The sequence below is a fragment of the Haliotis rufescens genome, unplaced genomic scaffold, assembly GCF_023055435.1.
Source record: "Haliotis rufescens isolate VD_foot unplaced genomic scaffold, xgHalRufe1.0.p SCAF_17, whole genome shotgun sequence".
NCBI classification, from domain to species: Eukaryota; Metazoa; Mollusca; class Gastropoda; order Lepetellida; family Haliotidae; genus Haliotis; species Haliotis rufescens.
The window spans coordinates 30,420,284-30,440,336 of NW_025963857.1; the positions used below are offsets into that span (position 1 = coordinate 30,420,284).

The following is a 20,053-nucleotide window of genomic DNA, read 5'->3' on the forward strand; positions in this document are numbered from 1 at the left end:
TGCTCTCATGTATATTTCTCAGCTTGAAGCCCTGATGATGGAGACAGATGTGGGTTCCGACATCAAGATAGACCGTGCCCTCCAGCGAGCATGTCAGTCAGTTGTCGACAAACTCTGCGATGACGTCCACCCAGGAGATGGAGGGTAAGGAACATTCTAGGCAGTAGGAAGCTCTTGAGGATGTCAGATGGCCTTGAACCCATGAACATGTTGAACTGATATTATCTGACTATCATTTACCATAGGATTATGATTCAAACCCTCCTCCTAGCTGTTAAGGAAGATTACTTCAGACATACTCTGTCAAAATGTTATTAGTATCAGGAGTAGACACCTGTCATATCCAACTAGTCCACAGCTCATTTGGGATTAGTGGCTATATAAATAAACAGGACAAGTGGCCATGTCTGTCCGTGTGTGTGGACTGTATAGTCTTTTTACTATCCTGTGTTGGCATGCAAGGTTCGAGCCAGTTCATCAGTCAACATAATCCCTTTGCTTTTGGAGATTTGTTTTATATGCTTGATTCTGCTGTGGTAATGAATGATCCAGTGTTTGTATGTTATTTATCAGTGTCATCAACTGTTTGATGGAGAATATTGACAGTGATGATATGACTGACTCTTGTGAAGAGAAGCTGCTGGAGATACAGTTCTTCATCATGAGAGACTTTAGGTATGTACACACTCTTTTTTTCATCCATCTTCCCCACCTTGGTGAGTCGGTCAACTCAATCCAGGGCCATTTGAACTTGAATACTCTTGATCATGGGTTTGAATCTCAGATTCCCCAGTTTATGATTCCTGGTTTGTCATCACCATTGGTGTGCCTAATCATGTGATCTTGGGTTGAATCCTAGATTTGCACTGAACTCGGGGACAGAGTTGCCTCCCTTAGGCGTGCCTTTATCCTCTAGTTGTGGGTTTGAATCTCAGATCTCCCCTGATTATGATTCCTGCTTTGTCAGCACTATTGGTGGGGTGAATCTCACTCAAAAGAATCTCAGATCTCCCCTGATTATGATTCCTGCTTTGTCAGCACTATTGGTGTTGAATCTCACTCAAAAGAATCTCAGATCTCCCCTGATTATGATTCCTGCTTTGTCAGCACTATTGGTGGGGTGAATCTCACTCAAAAGAGGCAGGGAAAGAGTTGCCTCCCTTAGGCGTGCCTGAATCCTCTGGTTGTGGGTTTGAATCTCAGATCCCCCTGATTATGGTTCCTTGTCAGCATCATACCCATCCACCTGTTGTCATTATATAGCTGGAATAGTGCTTACCATGGCATAGGACACGATTCACTTTCTCCTTTGAGTGAAACCTCATTAATTCAGACAGAACCAATCCCATTGAAATTGTCTAGATTAACAAGTTTCTGAATTATCAAATGTTTCGTTAATGTTTCTTTGTAATAGTAATAAATATGCAGCAGGGTCCATAGCCTAGTGTGTTTGGTCTGTACAGAACCTTACGGAACCAGGGACCTGTTCCAAAAAGCGATTGTAGCTCTATGGCTGTCGTAAGTCTATGTTAAAGTGTAGGAGTTACAATTGTCTTAGTGCTAATGCTTTGTGGAACGGGGCCCTGACATGTAATTTTGCTGTGACCTATCAATAACAAATACTATTGCAGGACAGTGTCAAATCTAAGAGTCTCACATGTATGAAGGTCGCAGTCTCTTGATATTAACATTGCATCAGAAATATTTCAGCCATATGGCGATGTCATGATACTTGTAAGGCTCCAGATACTGATTTCATACATAAATCATATGTATATGAACTTGACACATGGACCAAAGGTCCAAGTGAACTTTTGCTATGGTTTGTTTGTCTGTTTTGAGTAAACGTCTTTTTTCCTTAAAATATGTTCCAGAGATGTGTACACATTTTTCTGTCCTTTCTAACACTGAGGTTGGTCTCTCAGGGCATCATGTAAGGGGAGGGGAGGGAATCAAGGGTTTAAAGTGTTGGCTTGTAACACCAAAGAATGGGGTTAACATGTTATGAAGCCCAATTTTGGTTTGGTAGTTGGAATCTAAGACCTGCCTCATTTTGGCCTTTCTCACTAAACCCGTGAAGATTCCGGGATAGCATAGGTCTTTAGCAACCCATGCTTGCCGTAAAAGGCGACTATGCTAGTCGTAAAAGGCGACTTATGGGATCGGGTTGTCAGGCTCGCTGACTTGGTTGATGCGTGTCATCGATCCCAATTGCATAGATCGATGCTCATGATACTAATCACTGGATTGTCTGGTCCAGACTCGATTATTGACAGACCGCCGTCATATAGCTGGAATATTGCTGAGTGCGGCGTTAAACAACAAACCAACCAACCAACCAACCTTTCTCACTAAACTCACTCATTCAAACACTTCAGGTTGATAACCATGGTAACTTTTTGGCTACATACTATTTCTATGTTTCGATTACATAATATCAAAATGGTTATGATACATGTGTATAAGTCTGTAATTTCATTTGTTGAGGTTGAAAATCGCCAAGTTTCTTTTGTTATTCATTAAATTAAACCAACCGTAGATGAGTAGGATGTCATTGTCATTGAGATTTTGGCTCATTCCTGGGGCTGGACATTTTAGCATCATCGATGTTAGGGTATCTAATTTAGGACTGTTTCTCCGTTGAGAAAGGAAGGTGAGCCTCAGAGCCTTGTCTCTATTTGAGCTAAGATTATTGCAAGTCTGCGTTAGAAATAATTTATCATAAGAATACGGAGTCCCTGTTGTTATGGCACAAATTGCTATCTTACCTTTTCTGGCACTGACATCCAAAGCATGAATTCCTAGATCTATATATTGCTTTTTTTCTAGACACATGTTAGAATTTTATGATTTTCAGAGTGTATGTTGTTTCTTTTCTTTTGAACTACTGTCATGTTTCTTTTGTGATGGACACACTTTAAATACATTTCCTTTTGAGGAACTAGTGTTAAAATGGCAAGCTGCTGATAAAACTGAAAATAACGTGAAACTTCAAATAATATGAAACAAAACTTGATATGACAACCTGGTGACAGTACTGACATCCACTTGCTCTGTTGAACTTTTTAAGATTGAGATATTCTTTCATTACACTGCACTGTAATGTGTCATTGTAATGGAGCTTTATACAAGGGAATAACACTGGACTAATGGCAGGGTCCTTTTAGCACAGATCACAATAATCACTCCAGGTGAATGGTAAAAGTTTCTCTTCACTTACTGGTCTTGAAATTTGGCAACATGAATCTTGCAGTAGTTTGGGTAAGGGAAAATTAATACCCTCTTGTCCAGTTTGGGCAGTAATCCTTGCACTTACATTGGCACCAAACTGTTCAGGTTTCTATCTAAAACTCAGCAATATAATGCTTAACTAATAGTTTCTTCCCTGGGTTTCTCTACATGCTCAAAGAATGCTGTTTGACATTGCTTCTGTAGGCTGCATTTGCTTTGCTGATTTTATCTTTGATGTCAAACATTGTGTGAGATCCGAACCTGCCAGCTCAGGGCCGCATTGTATTTTAGGTTAGGAATGCGTTCAGGTGTACTGGGTCTCTTCCTCTCAACTCTCCCTTCTGATCTCATTAAAATTAGACCTTGCCCTCCGATGGATCCCTCTCTGTGTGACGATCTGATGTCGCCTCCACAGAAGGGTGTGTCAGGTCAAAGCCAGGGAGAGCTTTTGACTGTCCAATCAAAATGATCAATGCCAATTAGAAGTTGGCTTTCTAGAATTATTTGGCTTCATTTCTTTACCAGAAATTTCGATTTCAATGAAAGGAAAACCACAGAAAACACATATTCCTTTTGATGGTACTTCCCTTTTAGGTGTAGAAGCCACGACACTCAAAATTGATAGGGTGTATAAAATATCAACAACAAAATAATGTCCCAACCTTTATGATTTACTTTTGCTTTCAAGATACAGAAATCAGATACGTTGGTCTGAATACTTTGCTGATTTTTATGTGAATTTAGCTTTTACTGCTGTTTGGGTGAGTTAAATGTTCACCTGATGCTATATTCTATGGAGATGTCCTCAGATCTTCACATAAACATGCATCGTATCAGAGTAAGAGATCTGATTTTAATGAGATTGCCCTCAGTACTAACACCATAGTTTGCAGACTCTGTGCTAAATGCTCTTCAGTGTCCTACTCCCAGCTAGCCTTAAGCCATCATTTTCAACAGATTTTTAACTTAAATAGGCTTTTGTCAACCACGTTAACAAGCCCACATTATATCACATGGGGTTTTTTAACCAGTGGTTGAGGATAAAGAGTCATTCTAACTAATTATTTCCATCTAAGTTTGCATCTAAGGGGCATAACATTGGATGTTGAAATGGAGTGTTTTGTTTGATGGGTTTTAACTGTGGTACTCTATTGACTTGCAGACTAGATACCCATTTGTACAAATCGTGTAAGACAGATGCAAAGAAATTTTGCCAAGCTGGGGATGACTGGTTCAACCCTCGTTCCATGAAACCAGATAACAACCCTTTTATTCTGCCATGCCTCCATGGCTCGCAGGTGAGGCGCTTGCTCAGATCTCCTCCAAGACAGAGAGGGGAGGAGGGGCTCGCACATCCGTCACTAGATGCAAACTGCTCTCTAACCGAGTCACAACATGAAATAGCGTTAGCGCTAGTCTTATATCTTTACCTATCTAATGTGATCCGCTGTCACTAGTGAAACTTTTTTATGCTTTAGCAGTGTTCGAAGTTAAAGGGGGTTCAGGGGTCCTTAAAGCTTGCCATGGTATTTGAATCGACAGACCTCTTTAAAATTTCAATTTAACAGGGTTAATACAAGGACCCATATACTTTCAGGGTTAGTTTCGAACACTGTTTAGTAGTATAGATAACAGTTAACAAAATAAAAAGCAGTTTTTGTCTAGTTTCAAAGGTGTTGCTCATTGTTTCTGTAGAACACTCCACCTTTCCTATTCCTATTGCGGTAAATATGCTCAGTTTCGGTTCTCCTTCGCATCCATCAGAACCAAGTCTATCATCCAAATCTAGAGTTGTTGTGAAGGCTGAGTGTTCTTTAGAAGCCCCTTCTCTTGTTTTGGCCATTAGCATGGTTATTCTTGTCCTCAAGATACTTTGGTTTTTTTTAATGTGCATTTGAAGACGTAGTTATTTGATGTGCACAGTGTTCTACGGATGTGCCTCCACAGCGTGTTTCTGTTGTGTATTACCAAATTTGTAGCATGCAACATGACTGTCATGCCAGCCCCACACTGTCAGATGGTATTGCATGGCATGTGCTGTCATTAACTATCTAACACAGTCCGTGCATGGATAGGAAACATTTACTGCTGACTCAGTTACTAATTTTCTTAAGCACCGTCACTTATGCCTTGGCAATTCAATGAGAATCTGTAGGTATAGGTTGGTCATTTGGTTTTAAAACTCAGTGTTGAAATTAGCTGATAGTGTTATGAGTTTGTGTTATGATCATACTGTTATGTGATCAGGTTTGTGTGTTGTTTAACGCCGCACTCAGCAATATTCCAGCTACATGACGGTGGTCCGAAAATAATCAAGTCTGAACCAGACAATCCGGTGATTGACATCATGAGCATCGATCTTTGCAATTAGGATATGATAACATGCATCAACCAAGTCAGCGAGTCTGACCACCTGATCCCGTTGATCGCCTCTTACGATAAGCAGAATGACCTTTGACAGCAAGCATGGGTTGCTGAAGACCTATTCTAACCCGGATCTTCACAGGAATATGCTATCAAGATAGGTCATAGTGTTATTATGAGTTCATAGTGTTACAATGAGGTCATGTTGAAGTAGTAAATTGCTAAAAGCAGAGTAAAACCATCTTCATTGTGTTATGATGAGATGATGATAAGATCATGGTGAGACTATTGTGTTATGATAAAGTAATGTTATTATTAGACCTTGGTCTTTTGATGCCATTGTGATGTGGTCATAGTCTAATCATTGTGCTGTTGTGATCATAGAGACATTATGGTGTTATTGTGAGGTCATGGTGCAATTCAGTGTGTTGTGATGAGATCAGTGTTATCACTTAAGCATGGAGTTATTGTGATGAGATTTTAGTGAGATTATGGTGTTATAAGGTCATGCTATGAGATCATAGTGTTTTCACTTTATCATCGTGTTATCATGGTGCAGTCATTGTGTAATCATAGTTCAGGAAAGAATTGAGTAACTACAAGAACTCTTGCAAATTCAGTAGCTCTCAGAACCTGACATTGGTGACATTAGCGCTTCAGGTTCAAGCATTTGGTTAACATAAAATTCTGCATTTGAGCATGTTTGTAATCTGAAAACCGGTTCTTTTGTTCATCAGTAAACATGGAATAGACCATGGTCGAACAGGAATATACCTGCCTGGTAGTCCTTGTTAATATGCATCGTTTATACAGTATTCAACTCGGTACCAGGGATTCGGGGTTGGAAATAGTCCCCACCAAACTTTGCTGTTTGTTTGTTTCAGTTATATGACTGCGGTCTGTAAATAATTGAGTCTGGACCAGACAACCTAGGGATTGACATCAAGAGCATCAATCTATGCATGCGTTAACCAAAACAGCTAGTTTGACCACTTGCTTCCATTCATTGCCTCTTAGAACAAGCATCTGTTACTGAGCAACTGACCGCCTCCGTGGTCAAGTGATAGAGCGTCTGCCCGGAGAGTGGAAGGTCCGGGGTTCGATCCCCGACCGCGTCATACCAAAAGACGTTAAAAGATGGTACTTGTTGTTACCCTGTCTGGCGCTCGGAGTCAGTATACTGTGTCTGAGTGGGGTATTCATGTTTAAAAGCGGCATGGTATCTCAGTGAGCTAGCACTATAAATCGGCATCAGCCCGGACTAGTACAAGCAGCCACACACACACACACACGTGCATGCACGTCGCTATATATATGTCAATCACAGGTTTGTCTGTCCCAAACTCGATTACAATGTATTTCAATGCTAGTATCATTGCTGGAATATTGCTGAGGGTGATGTTAACTGACCCAAACAAATACCTCAATACTAATGTGAAGCATACTTTGGAATGTAGAAGGCATGAATGTAGGACACTAAACGCTATGGCCAGTTTCCTGAGTCAGCAGTATTTTTTCCAAGGCATGCTTTAACAAGCAAGACAGTATGAGCATGATGTAGTGTGCACCCAGAGGAACCAGAGTGTGTTGCAGGAGAAGTCATTTCATTATTTGTGATTTCTGTTCTTGCCACCCTTTTAAGCACAGCACACTTCCAGAGGGAGCGACCTGCAGCAATCGCGGTGACATTCTAGTTAACATCATCTCTGAAAAGTAGTTTCACAATATCCGTGGGCCCCGTCATCGATTATGAAGTCCAAAACATTGTCTCTCAGACGATGATGAAACAGAAGCTTATCAGTCTTTGTCTTTATGACAGCAGGGCAATATAGGATGGCTGATTTAACATCAGTGGTACCGGTAATAGAAACCGAAAATTGAATTAGTATATTTTTTTATCATGACAATATTTTGATTTCCTCAACATGCTCAAGAGCTATCACTTTCGTTAACTATGCAGTTTTTATTCTTAATGAACAAAACTTTATGTTAATGTCTAGGGCCTGTTTACATGAAGAAAATGTCATGCGGCTCTTGAGGAGTTCCAAACACCATTGTGAAAATATTGTTTGTGGAACAGGCCACTGAAGGTTATCATTTGCCTTGTTAAAGCAGTTAATAATAATAATGATAATAATAACTAATAACTAAAGTGTCCATTAAAGGATTCCATACGAAGATAATTGCAAACTATATTGCTCTGCTGTCAGTTTAGTCAAGGGCTAGTGCGACTTGGTGAGGCAGCTTGCAGCAGTGTGATAATATATAACCAGCTATACTAGCCAGTTAACCTAATCCCCGAAACTCCCATCCAATCTGATGCCAAACATAACCCAAACCAGAGGACAAGTGCGCCACTACATGCACTGTATAATCAGCTTGCTTGTCATCAAGTGCAAGGATGCCAAGTTGTCAGTGGCTAGAACACCTGTTGAATAGTACACCATGTCACAGCCCACACTGTGTAGACCCATCACCCTGCCTCCTTGCCCTGTCTGTAAACCTTACCCCTTTTCCATTTGTGTCCGGCTAGACTTGATAATCAGATGTTCAGGAGATGCCGTCAGTTCGCAAAGGACCTCTGTGAAGCCCCTGTTAACTGGCATGAAAAATCATCCAAGAAGGCAGGCGAAGTACTTGCCTGTCTGTACCGCCACCTACGGAAACCTAGACAAGAAGAAAAGAAGGTTTGGAACCCTCACAAGGCTTTTCTGTAGCACAGACAATACTTAAGTTGGGGAGATTTCAGGTGGAATTTGTTCTTTGATTCAGAAACACGAAAAGTAAAATATGCCTGGAAAAAAGTTCAGCATCACTTACTATTTTATATACATAAAACAGCCATGTTTTGGAATCCTATGCTGTATTACGTTTCTAATAAAACACATATATTTACTTTCCAAAGTGATATGCCGGTAATCATATTGAAAAAATTGAATTGGTATTCTGATATGTTTTTTGACTGCTCCATGGCAGTAGTTACCATGGTTACTGACAACCGTTTCAAATGCTTTTTCTGTTTCTATGTGATATGATATGTCTTTGCAACCATCTGGTGAAACAAAGTGTTTTTGTACTGTTCATCAGTTGTCGACATCTTTAGACATTTACCAAAATGAGATGAATGTGATATGTAGATACTTGCAAATGATACAACAAAGTTACAACAAAGTTACAATCAAGGCGCTGTGATGCTTAGCTTTTTCCAGGTGTATAGATCTCATTTCACTTTTTTGGGGGTAGATTTTCTGATTTAATAAATTTGTGTTTATCACCAAGATCACATAAGTACTGAAACAAATCTGTCTAGAAAACATTCTTTATATGATTCATAATAGGGACAATTTCCCTGATATAGTTTTAAGCGTGACATGTTTAGGAAGACTTAAGTATATTCTGTGTGACCTTTGTGCCCGACCCTCACCTTGCAAAGATTTTATGGTGTGGGAACCGACAGTTTCTGCACTCGGCATCAAACTGTGTGGTTTTCTTCTTTGGTAGAAGGAGTTGATGAGGAAACAGCTCCTGTCACTAATACATTCATTTGCTTTCTAGTCCAAGAGGTGTCAAATTTATAACAATATTTTCAATCTTGAGTCACATTGTTCAGTATTGTGATAAAACTTGATAGCTCCGTATGTGTCTACTTAGAGATATGGAGTGAAACTGAAACGTATTTTCAAGTTAATCAAACTTTCTTGCATTTGAATCCAAATTGATTTTTCCTGCAAAAGGGACTGGCCATTTCCTATTTGTAGGGGGGGGTCCTGAGATATTTGTTCAGGATAGAATATTTTCGTTGGTCATTGCTTCAAGACAGTTTGTTTTTTCTTTGAAATGAGCCGAACGAATATTTTTTCAGGAACTCAAAAATTGTTTGCATTGTGAAACACTGTAAAACTGGGAGCCTCGACAACATCGATCCAGCTTCTGCCTTCCTTGGATTGTAGATAGACTACAGCTAAAGTGTAGTACTTTCAACGGATGACCAGCTATCATGTTTTATTGTACACAACGCAGGTTCCTCTGCTACCATGCTGCTTCCCAGGCCCATCCTGTCTAATGTCCCTACTATTCTGCCCGAGGCCTTTGCTACTTTCCGACGTTTACGAGATTGACTTCAATCTCGTCAGTCCAACTTACTGGCGATACAGGCACTCATGGGTTGTCTTCTACCATGTGGGTCCTGATTTGGATGGTGATATTGCTACTCTCTGCCCCAAGTGCTCTGCTATTACTTCGCCTATGGAGGATCGCAATCTCGCGCACATCTCCAGGTATCATTGGACCTACTTCGTCTTCAGAAGTAGCACCTGCAACTAAAGAGTGAGCAACGTCGACTGCAATTCAACCTTCATGAGGTTATTGGAGCAAAACTAGTTCTTTTTCATAGCCAAGGTCTTGGTCGTCAAGAACAACGTGGTTACCTCCATCGTGCGTTCCGTCTTGTTCACTGCTTCCAAGGGCATCAGCCAAGCCAGGCGACTCATCCTCTAAGTGACTCACATCAGCTAGGGGATGACTGGGAACTTCTGCCCCAAGCCGTACCCTAGAAGAAGCTCCAGTAGGTGTAAGACAAAGTCTTTTTGCAGTGAACTGGTCCATCCTGGCCAACCCTTTTGTTATGTTTATCCTGCAAAATGGATACCGGCTGCACATTCGAGGTATTGACATTGAGCCGTACATTGGCGTTTGTTTCCAGGCCCATGCAGATCCAGACATCCTTCTGTGACATCCAGAGTTTACAAAGCAGCTTCTTCATCAGCTAGGCTGGCTCATCAGCTTTGCTCCCACTCAACGGCTCCAGTTCATTGGTGCTCTATTTGACACCAGATAGGGCATGATGTTCGTTCCTCCAGACAGGTGGTTCAAGATATAACATTTAGTGCTGCTGGCACTCAGACAGCCTCTTCCACTTAATGGCAATAGCTGCTAGGTCTTCTGACGTCGGCACAAGCACTCACTCAAATAGGTCAACTTCGTCCAATCCAGTGCTTCCTGAAGCCCTACCTCAAGAGCGATAATTGCTAGGTCTAGACACAGTACCTTTTCATTGACGCATCGTCCATGGGCTGGGGAGTGCACTTCAATGATCTACGGTTGGCAGGGCACTGGTCCATCGAAGAAAAGACTCAATATCAACAACCTTGAATTCAAGTCGGTTATTCCAGCGGTGTCACACTGGGCAGAGCTCCTTCATGAGAGACACCTCATGATCCAGTTGAACAATCTATCAGTCAACTTATGTATTAATAAGATTGGCTCCACCAAATCATTGTTGCGCTTGTCACGGATGATTGAATTCTTCCGGTTGATCAACACCCTGAACAACGATATCATAGCGACTCCCTGTCCTGACCCATGCCCAGATGTTGACCTCTTCGCAACCAGGTTCAGTGCTCAGCTACCATGGATTGACACTCCAATTCCAGACCCTCAGGCATGGGACCATGACGCTCTGGCCACTCTACCTCGGGTCATTCAGAAAGTGGTATACGCCAACCAATTTCAACTGCTTTTGGTTGTGCCCTATTGGCCAACGCGAGGTTAGTTCACAAAGCTGGTACAGATTGCGGGACAATCTTCTACTCCAGCCTCACTCCCACCTACTGCACCCATCGCCCAAAACCCATCTTTGCACTGGGCTCATCTCCAGAAGTCACTTGTCGCCAAAGGGTGTTCGAAGAGTGTAGCCAAGACCATCACTGAGGCTCACCATTCCTCCACTAAGATCTTATATGACCATAAATGAAAAGGTTCGAAGCCTACTGCCGAGCTCGACATGTCACCAAGCCAACCACTGCTTCTCCTCAACAAATCTGAGATCTACTTAGATGATTAAAGGACCCACTTTGGCTGCATATCTTGCTGCGATCAACACTGTGTCATTGCCTCTACAACTGGACCGATGATCTCCACGGTTGCTGAGCTACAGTCCCTCATTCGGTCCTTCAAGTTGGCTGATGGGTCCCCTCACTTGGGATCTTAACCTCATCCCCTGCCATTTGACTTCTGCAGAGTTTGAACCACTTGCTTCAAGGGACTTCAAGTTGATCACCCTTAAGACAGTTTTCCTCCTGGCCCTTGCCACAGCTGCTAGAGTGAGTGAGATCCACACTCTTTCTGATATTAAGGTCTAGTTTGAGAGAATGCAGAATGTGAAGGTCTTTCTGGGCCTTCACTGGGACTTCATTGCGAAGAATCATCTTCCGGGACAGCCAGCATCTATCCTGAACCCAGATGACCATGAAGACATGTCTTTATGCTCCGTATCTATCTCGAGACTGTGATGCCACTTCAAAAGACTCTTCATCCCACTTTCCACGATGGCCACAATGGAAGTCTCCCATACAACAATGTCTATTTGTCTTCTCTTGACTATCCTTCGGGCCTACGCCTTCACTGGATTGCCTCCTCCTTTGACAGCAAATCCACATGAAACTCAAGCCGTCACCTCTACCATGGCCTTGCACAGCATTTGTACCCGGTCCATTATTATGGAGGGATGTTGTGGAAGTCCTAAACTGTCTTCGCTTCCCATTATTTATGTGACATCTCCGTAAACGACGTTCAGGGCTTCCACCAGTTTGGTCCAAAGGTGGGATAAATGCATAGTGTTAAATAGGATAAGTTACATTTCACATTAAATTGTGCATTTCTGTACTTATCGATCTCACACACTATTTGTCCACCCAACCACCCCCACACCACGGCTCTTCTAGCATGTCAGCTCTAAGAAAGAGGATGATGTGGTAGGGGTAGTCAGGTGATCAAGTCATGTAAGCTCACAATACACGAGATTACTGTTTGTGACCCGTTTGCTTGGGTGGTGACCGTGATGATGCGGGATGTGTTCGGGTGAATTGTTTTTTAGAAGCTGGAAACTTTGTTCAAGTGTGTTTCCACATAAAATGAAAAGAAGAAAGAAGAAATGCATAGTGTGAGATAGGATAAGTGTAAAAATATACAAATTTACAATTTTCTTTGAATATCACAGGCCTTCCTCTACCCCCAGAATATCAAATGGCTGGTCCCTTACACTCATCGGGAAATAAAAGACTTGCCTGAAATGTTTCACCGAGTGACATTTTGGCTCTACTAGAAGAGTTTGAAAAATCTTCTATTTGATAGTTCCCTTGTATGTTATTGTTTTTCGGTTCATAAAATATGTACACTATGAGATTTATTTATGATGTTTTGATTTCTGAGGATCAATTTGACACTTCATGTTCATAGTGTAGTATGATTAGAAGTTTGTTTTTTCTTCAGAGTTTATCCGATGTGGGCCGGAATCTCTGGAACTCTGTAGACGAGATTCACTCTGGATGGTTTCTCAGCCCTTCATTTGTAGCATCTCTATAGATTAGACCCTGTGTTTGTAGTGGTCTTTAGATGTATCTGTATTTTGCCTTGTTTGTAGTGTTGATAGTTAATTGATTGTGAATATTGATGGCACATACATGTAATGTAACCGTTTTGTGCTTTTTGTAGAGAGTTTGAATATGTATCTAGAAAGTATGTTAGAGAATTGTAGATGGTTATTTTTCACAGTATAACGAATGAAAAGCATCATTTATACAAGTTGAGATTAACCTTAATTATTGATAACCTGCTCAAATCAGACCTTTCACCTCCAACTTAGTCAACAACTGGATCTTGTATCCAGGGGTCATGTTTGTGTATTTTTGTTATTATCTTGGGATAAGAAAACAATGAATTGTCTGGTAATAACATGAACAATGACTTGGAACAATTATTAAAAGTGCCTGCCTACTATTAACACAGGAATGTTCTAATGATTCGTGAGGGCTAGAAAAGCAAGAACTGTAATAGTTTTACATTTTGAATCCTGGTGTTAAAACAAGTGTTGTTGACTGCAAGGTGACAGGTCTGATGGTATGACTAGTTCCTGTGGACTGGCAAGTATTGCAGTGTTGTGTTGGCTGTGGCAGGTATCACGGGCCTGCAAGCAGGAGATCAAGAGGGTGATGAAGTCCTATGCTCTCAGTGTGGAGCTCAACCCCGAGGTACAGGCCAAGTGCCTGTCTGACCTGGGCAACTTCTGCTCCAACAACAAGGGGGACACAGCTGTGGGGGCGGTAGGTAGTCTCTAGACACTCCACCTTACTTTCTGAACAAGCTTCATCAAGTACTTAAATAAGCCTAAAATGATTGAGATGATTGGTTGATAGTGCTGATTACTGATGCTGATGATGCAGTTTGTTACAGGACTCTGTTTGTTGACTAAGGTGTGTTCATTGTTTGTGTGACTCTTTAGGAAATGGAGTGCCTGCAGAACAACTATGACGATTTGAGTGAGGGCTGCCAAAAGGTGATCGGGGAACTGGTGGAGGATGAGGATGAAGATATTGAGCTTGACCACATCCTCATGAAGTCCTGTACACCCATGATCAAGAGGTTCTGTAATGTAAGTGTTATTAATCCAGAGGTTCTGTAATGTAAGTGGCCATGATCAAGAGGTCCTGTAATGTAAGTGGCCATGATCAAGAGCTTCTGAAATGTAAGTGGCCATGATCAAGAGGTCCTGTAATGTAAGTGGCCATCATCAAGAGCTTCTGAAATGTAAGTGGCCATGATCAAGAGGCTCTGTGTCATTAATCAAGAGGTTCTGTAATGTAATGTGTCATTAATCAAGAGCTTCTGTAATGTAAGTGTCATTAATCAAGATCTTCTGTAATGTAAGTGTCATTAATCAAGAGGTTCTGTAATGTAAGTGCCCATGATGAAGAACTTCTGTAATGTAAGTGGCCATCATCAAGAGGTTCTGTAATGTAAGTGTCATTAATCAAGAGATTCTGTAATGTAAGTGGCCATGATCAAGAGTTTCTGTAATGTAAGTGTCATTAATCAAGAGATTCTGTAATGTAAGTGGCCATGATCAAGAGCTTCTGTAATGTAAGTGGCCATGATCAAGAGTTTCTGTAATGTAAGTGTCATTAATCAAGAACTTCTGTAATGTAAGTGGCCATGATCAAGAGCTTCTGTAATGTAAGTGGCCATGATCAAGAGGTTCTGTAATGTAAGTGTCATTAATCAAGAGATTCTGTAATGTAAGTGGCCATGATCAAGAGGTTCTGTAATGTAAGTGTCATTAATCAAGAGATTCTGTAATGTAAGTGGCCATGATCAAGAGCTTCTGTAATGTAAGTGGCCATGATCAAGAGTTTCTGTAATGTAAGTGTCATTAATCCAGAGGTTCTGTAATGTAAGTGGCCATGATCAAGAGGTTCTGTAATGTAAGTGTCATTAATCAAGAGATTCTGTAATGTAAGTGGCCATGATCAAGAGCTTCTGTAATGTAAGTGGCCATGATCAAGAGTTTCTGTAATGTAAGTGTCATTAATCCAGAGGTTCTGTAATGTAAGTGGCCATGATCAAGAGCTTCTGTAATGTAAGTGGCCATGATCAAGAGTTTCTGTAATGTAAGTGGCTGTCATCAAGAGATTCTGTAATGTAATTGGCCATCATCAAGAGCTTCTGTAATGTAAGTGTCATTAATCAAGATCTTCTGTAATGTAAGTGTCATTAATCAAGAGGTTCTGTAATGTAAGTGGCCATGATGAAGAACTTCTGTAATGTAAGTGGCCATGATCAAGAGTTTCTGTAATGTAAGTGTCATTAATCCAGAGTTTCTGTAATGTAAGTGGCCTTCATCAAGAGATTCTGTAATGTAAGTGGCCATGATCAAGAGGTTCTGTAATGTAAGTGGCCATGATCAAGAGGTCCTGTAATGTAAGTGGCCATGATCAAGAGCTTCTGTAATGTAGGTTTCCATGATCAAGAGCTTCTGTAATCTAAGTGGCCATGATGAAGAGGTTCTGTAATGTAAGTGGCCATGATGAAGAACTTCTGTAATGTAAGTGGCCATGATCAAGAGGTTCTGTAATGTAAGTGGCCATGATCAAGAGGTTCTGTAATGTAATGTGTCATTAATCCAGAGGTTCTGTAATGTAAGTGGCCATGATCAAGAGGTTCTGTAATGTAAGTGGCCATGATGAAGAACTTCTGTAATGTAAGTGGCCATGATGAAGAACTTCTGTAATGTAAGTGGCCATGATCAAGAGGTTCTGTAATGTAAGTGTCATTAATCAAGAGTTTCTGTAATGTAAGTGGCCTTCATCAAGAGATTCTGTAATGTAAGTGGCCATGATCAAGAGGTTCTGTAATGTAAGTGGCCATGATCAAGAGGTCCTGTAATGTAAGTGGCCATGATCAAGAGCTTCTGTAATGTAGGTTTCCATGATGAAGAGGGTCTGTAATCTAAGTGGCCATCATCAAGAGGTTCTGTAATGTAAGTGGCCATGATGAAGAACTTCTGTAATGTAAGTGGCCATGATCAAGAGGTTCTGTAATGTAAGTGACCATGATCAAGAGGTTCTGTAATGTAAGTGGCCATGATCAAGAGCTTCTGTAATGTAAGTGGCCATGATGAAGAGCTTCTGTAATGTAAGTGGCCATGATCAAGAGGTTCTGTAATGTAAGTGGCCATGATGAAGAGCTTCTGTAATGTAAGTGGCCATCATCAAGAGGTTCTGTAATGTAAGTGGCTATGATCAAGAGCTTCTGTAATGTAAGTGGCCATCATCAAGAGGTTCTGTAATGTAGGTGCCATTGATCAAGAGGTTGTGTGATGTAAGTGTCCATCACTAAGAGGTTCAGCACTATAAGAATGGGTTCCCAGAATGCTATGCTTGTCCAGAGTGGTAACTATTGAGGATCTGATGTCGACCTGGCTGTTTGTGTGTCATTGTACCCTGATGTCATGGATCGTTGCTCACACAGTCAACCACTGGGTTGCCTGTTCCAGACTCAATTATTCACAGACCGCTGTGACATGTCATGTAAAACTTGAAAGCAATCAGTCAGTTTGTTGAAAATGAGCTGATCTAAGGGCCCGAATGTCTGACGGAAACACTGCTGACAGGTTTCATTTCTCGTTGCAGGAGCTGCTGGACAGTGATGCTGATCCCGGGGATGTCCTAGAGTGTCTCATTGAACACAAGAACAACCATGACATGGACTCCAAGTGTGCTGCAGGAGTGGAGCATCACCAGCTGGTCAGTTCACTTTCCTTGTCCTTAAGCTGCAGGAGATACATGTACTACGCGTTGGGATCCTGGGCAATCTACACATGTTGTAAGAGGCAACTGGATCGGGTGTTGAATATCAGTGACTTGGTTGATGGTGTCTGAATGACACAATGCTAAGTTTACTCTCAAAGCAAAATTATCAAATGAGTGAAAGGAAAATTGTGTGAACTTCATGATGAGAGAGATAAAGATTGTGATGTCATCTGAAATGAAGCTATGGTAACAAATGGGTTCAGGGAGACATCATAATAATTGAGTATAATGCGTGTCAACTCATTCCCTCCACATAAGTCTGATATGGACATCCCTTCACACAGGCTGCAACCAAATCCACTAATCTGAAGCTAGTGTCTAGTAAAATTATCTTTGGTTCATTGAGCTTGGATTGAAATAGTCCAATTAAAATAAACTGAAAATGATCCTAAGAGTAAACTCAAAAGTTTTTGGCCAACTTCAGATTAGAGTTACTTCCCTTTGGTTTGAGTAGTTACAAGCTCCTCACAGCGATAGCCCTTTCGCGGAGCTCTCTATACCATCGCTGCCACCAGTCATAACTCCCCACTGTGATAGGTGGCCACAACCATGCTTGGAGTTGAACTCGCAACCAAATGACGGTTATGTTTACAAACAAGTGACGACTGTCGTGACTCCGAATACACTTATCGCTGCTAAATTACTTTCTTTGTTTGTCAATTTGAATTTCTGTTTCATTAAAACTATCGTGTTATTGATATAGTAAGAATTTAAGGGTGAAGTTAGTTGATTTTCCCGTTAGTCTGCAATCACTTATACCCCTATATACCCCTATATGTTATATGTGTATGTTCTATATTCGCATTGCTCGTTTATTTTCTTGTGAAAATACTCGTTTGTGACTATTTGTGATGCGTGTGTTGTAACCATGTTTTGCTCTTTGTTCATAGTACAAACAAAATGTCTGACATGGATGTTTCACCGTCCTCCACCCCCTCTACCCCCGCAACCAGGAGCTGCGGGGTGTGCCGCAAGCGAGCGCTACCGGCTGTATGTGCAGTCCGTTTCCACCCCTGTGGTGGCCGGCTCGTCCGGTCGGGGTCCCCCTGCGGGTACCACCACCACGGCTGCGGCGGATCCCTTGGCGGCCCGTGGGCTGTCCGGGGATTCCGTCGCTGCATTACTTGCATAACTTGTGGACTCCAAGCTGGCGGCCTTATCTCAGGATAGGCCGCTTTGGTGGCCGCGGGGTCCACCGGTACGGCGGCGGCTCCCGTGGTCACCGGTCCTTCCCCCGAACCGTTGCTCCCGCTATCGGTTAAGGACCGCGTGGCCATGGTTTATGACCTCTTTGAGGACATGCCCCGGCCGGTACCGCGGGGAATCCACGACTGTGGGTTCCTCCGAGGTATACGATGAATCTTCCGACTCGGCTTTCCCCGCATCAACCTTGCTGCGCGGTATCAAGCCTTCCTTGGAGAACGCCTTCGCGGCGACCTCCGGTCGGGGTCTCCCGTTGCCTCCGACGTCGTGGAGAAAGGGTTTATTCCCGGTACATGACCTTGCCTTTCCCGAGGCTGGTCCTACCGCGGAGGCCTATGTTGAGCGGTTGGGTGTCCGTGCCCCACCGGCTGCTACGGTAACGCAAGCTACCTTGCACCAGCTGGACGCCCTCGCTCGGCACTCCATGTCTCACGGAGACACTTACTTGGCTGCAGCGGCCAGTCTGGTCGCTGGTTCTCCCACGGACCGTGACCAGCGCATTTACAACTGCCTGCTCAGTTTAAATGCTTCCCTGGAGTACGTTGCCGAGGACTCTCGGCACACACTTGCTCTTGTTGGGTCCCTGCATAGGCGCCTGGGTGCCGCTCCTAACCGGAGCGCGCCCCAGGCTGCTGCGGCCGGTAGGTCTAAGGGGTCGGGTTCTTCTTCCTCTGGGAAGTAGCCCCGCCCTGAGGGCTCTGGTATGGGCAATCAGCTGCCCTTTCGCGGGAAGACGGGGAACTGGGGGAAGCCCAAGTCGTCTAAGGACGGCAAGGGCCCCTCCAGGTGACTCTCATTGGAGGGGTTCGTATGCCGACAGCGCCAACTTCGGTTGGCCCTTAGGCGAACCCGAGTCACTTGGCCCTGGACAGTTGCGCCTGCCGCAGCCTGTCAGGGCCCCCTCTCCTTCCCCAGTGGGAGCCAGACTCCAGACTTACTGGGAGAATTGGGAACAAGTGTTCGACGACCCGTGGGTGGTCAACACGATTCGGTACGGCTATCGGCTTGATCTCAAAGCGAATCCGCCGCTCACCGTTGCCCCGTTGGCAGGTTTCGATTCGGAAACCGATCTTCCCATCCTCGCCGATGCCATCGGCAGGTTGGTGGAGAAGGGGCAGTACGGGAGTTAGCTCTACCAGAAATAACACCGGGGTTTTACTCCAGGATATTTCTCGTTCCCAAGTAGGACAGTGCCGAACTCAGAATGTTTCACACGTCCGCTCCCTGGCTGTTCACCCGGTTAACCACCCCCATAGTGGAGTTCCTCCACAGGAGGGGTGTCCGGTACTTCGCGTACCTGGACGACTCGCTAGTAGCAAATCGAATGACGGACGCCCTGTCACGCCATCTCGTTTTCGCACGTCGGCTCTTGGAGCAATTGGGGTGGATTATCAATCTCCCCAAGAGCGAGTTAACCCCTTCTCAGAACTTGCTGTTCATTGGAGGTCGGTTCAACACGGTGTCCCATCGCCTCTTTGTCCCCCCAGACCGGGGGCACAAGATTCAGGCGATGATTGCCAAAGTCTTAGCGGTGCAACAGACTGTTCACTTTTGGGATCAGCTGTTAGGGCTACTTGTATCAGCCCAGGACTTCACCGAACGGGGTCGTCTCCAACTCCGCCCGCTGCAACGGTTTTTAATCCAGTTGTTAGCAACGGAGGTGAACAGTGCGACCGTCGCCCTCCTGATCTAAGATTAAGCTCACGCGGATACAGTGTTCTCATCCGCTGCGGCGATGAAATACCTATCCAGTGGGGATCGGCTCCGACCGCATCTGGAGTGGTGGACGGTCCCTTACAATGTCTTATCAGGAGTCTCTATGCGGCCCTACCGGGCCACGTTGAACCTGTATACAGACGCCTCTCTAGTGGGCTGGGGCGCCCATCTAGAGGGGGAGGTGAGCTCGGGGCTGTGGTGCGTAGACGAACTAGGTCTTCACATCAATTGTCTCGAGTTCAAGGCAGTGATCAACGCAGTCAATCACTGGAAGCATCGTCTTGTCGACGCCCGGCTCATGCTGGCGACCGACAACACGACGGTAGTGTCCTATGTGAACAAACTGGGGGGAACCCACAGTCACTCGCTACTCGATCTCAAGTTCGAGTTTTACG

The 20,053-nt window shown here is 43.3% G+C and overlaps 1 protein-coding gene across 2 annotated transcripts in view; it reads left to right on the forward strand.

The window, feature by feature from the left end:
- Positions 1-20,053, forward strand: part of LOC124117230 (Golgi apparatus protein 1-like) — a 51,625-nt gene that overhangs the window by 13,835 nt on the left and 17,737 nt on the right. Inside the window, exons 8-13 of one of the 2 annotated variants that reach the window (XM_046479011.2) lie at positions 23-144; positions 574-675; positions 4,394-4,529; positions 13,548-13,694; positions 13,874-14,023; positions 16,560-16,673. In XM_046479011.2, the coding sequence (XP_046334967.1) occupies positions 23-144; positions 574-675; positions 4,394-4,529; positions 13,548-13,694; positions 13,874-14,023; positions 16,560-16,673 (771 nt within the window). Of the gene's footprint in view, positions 1-22; positions 145-573; positions 676-4,393; positions 4,530-8,128; positions 8,283-13,547; positions 13,695-13,873; positions 14,024-16,559; positions 16,674-20,053 lie in introns of both variants that reach the window. The other variant, XM_046479010.2, reaches the window with a different exon arrangement.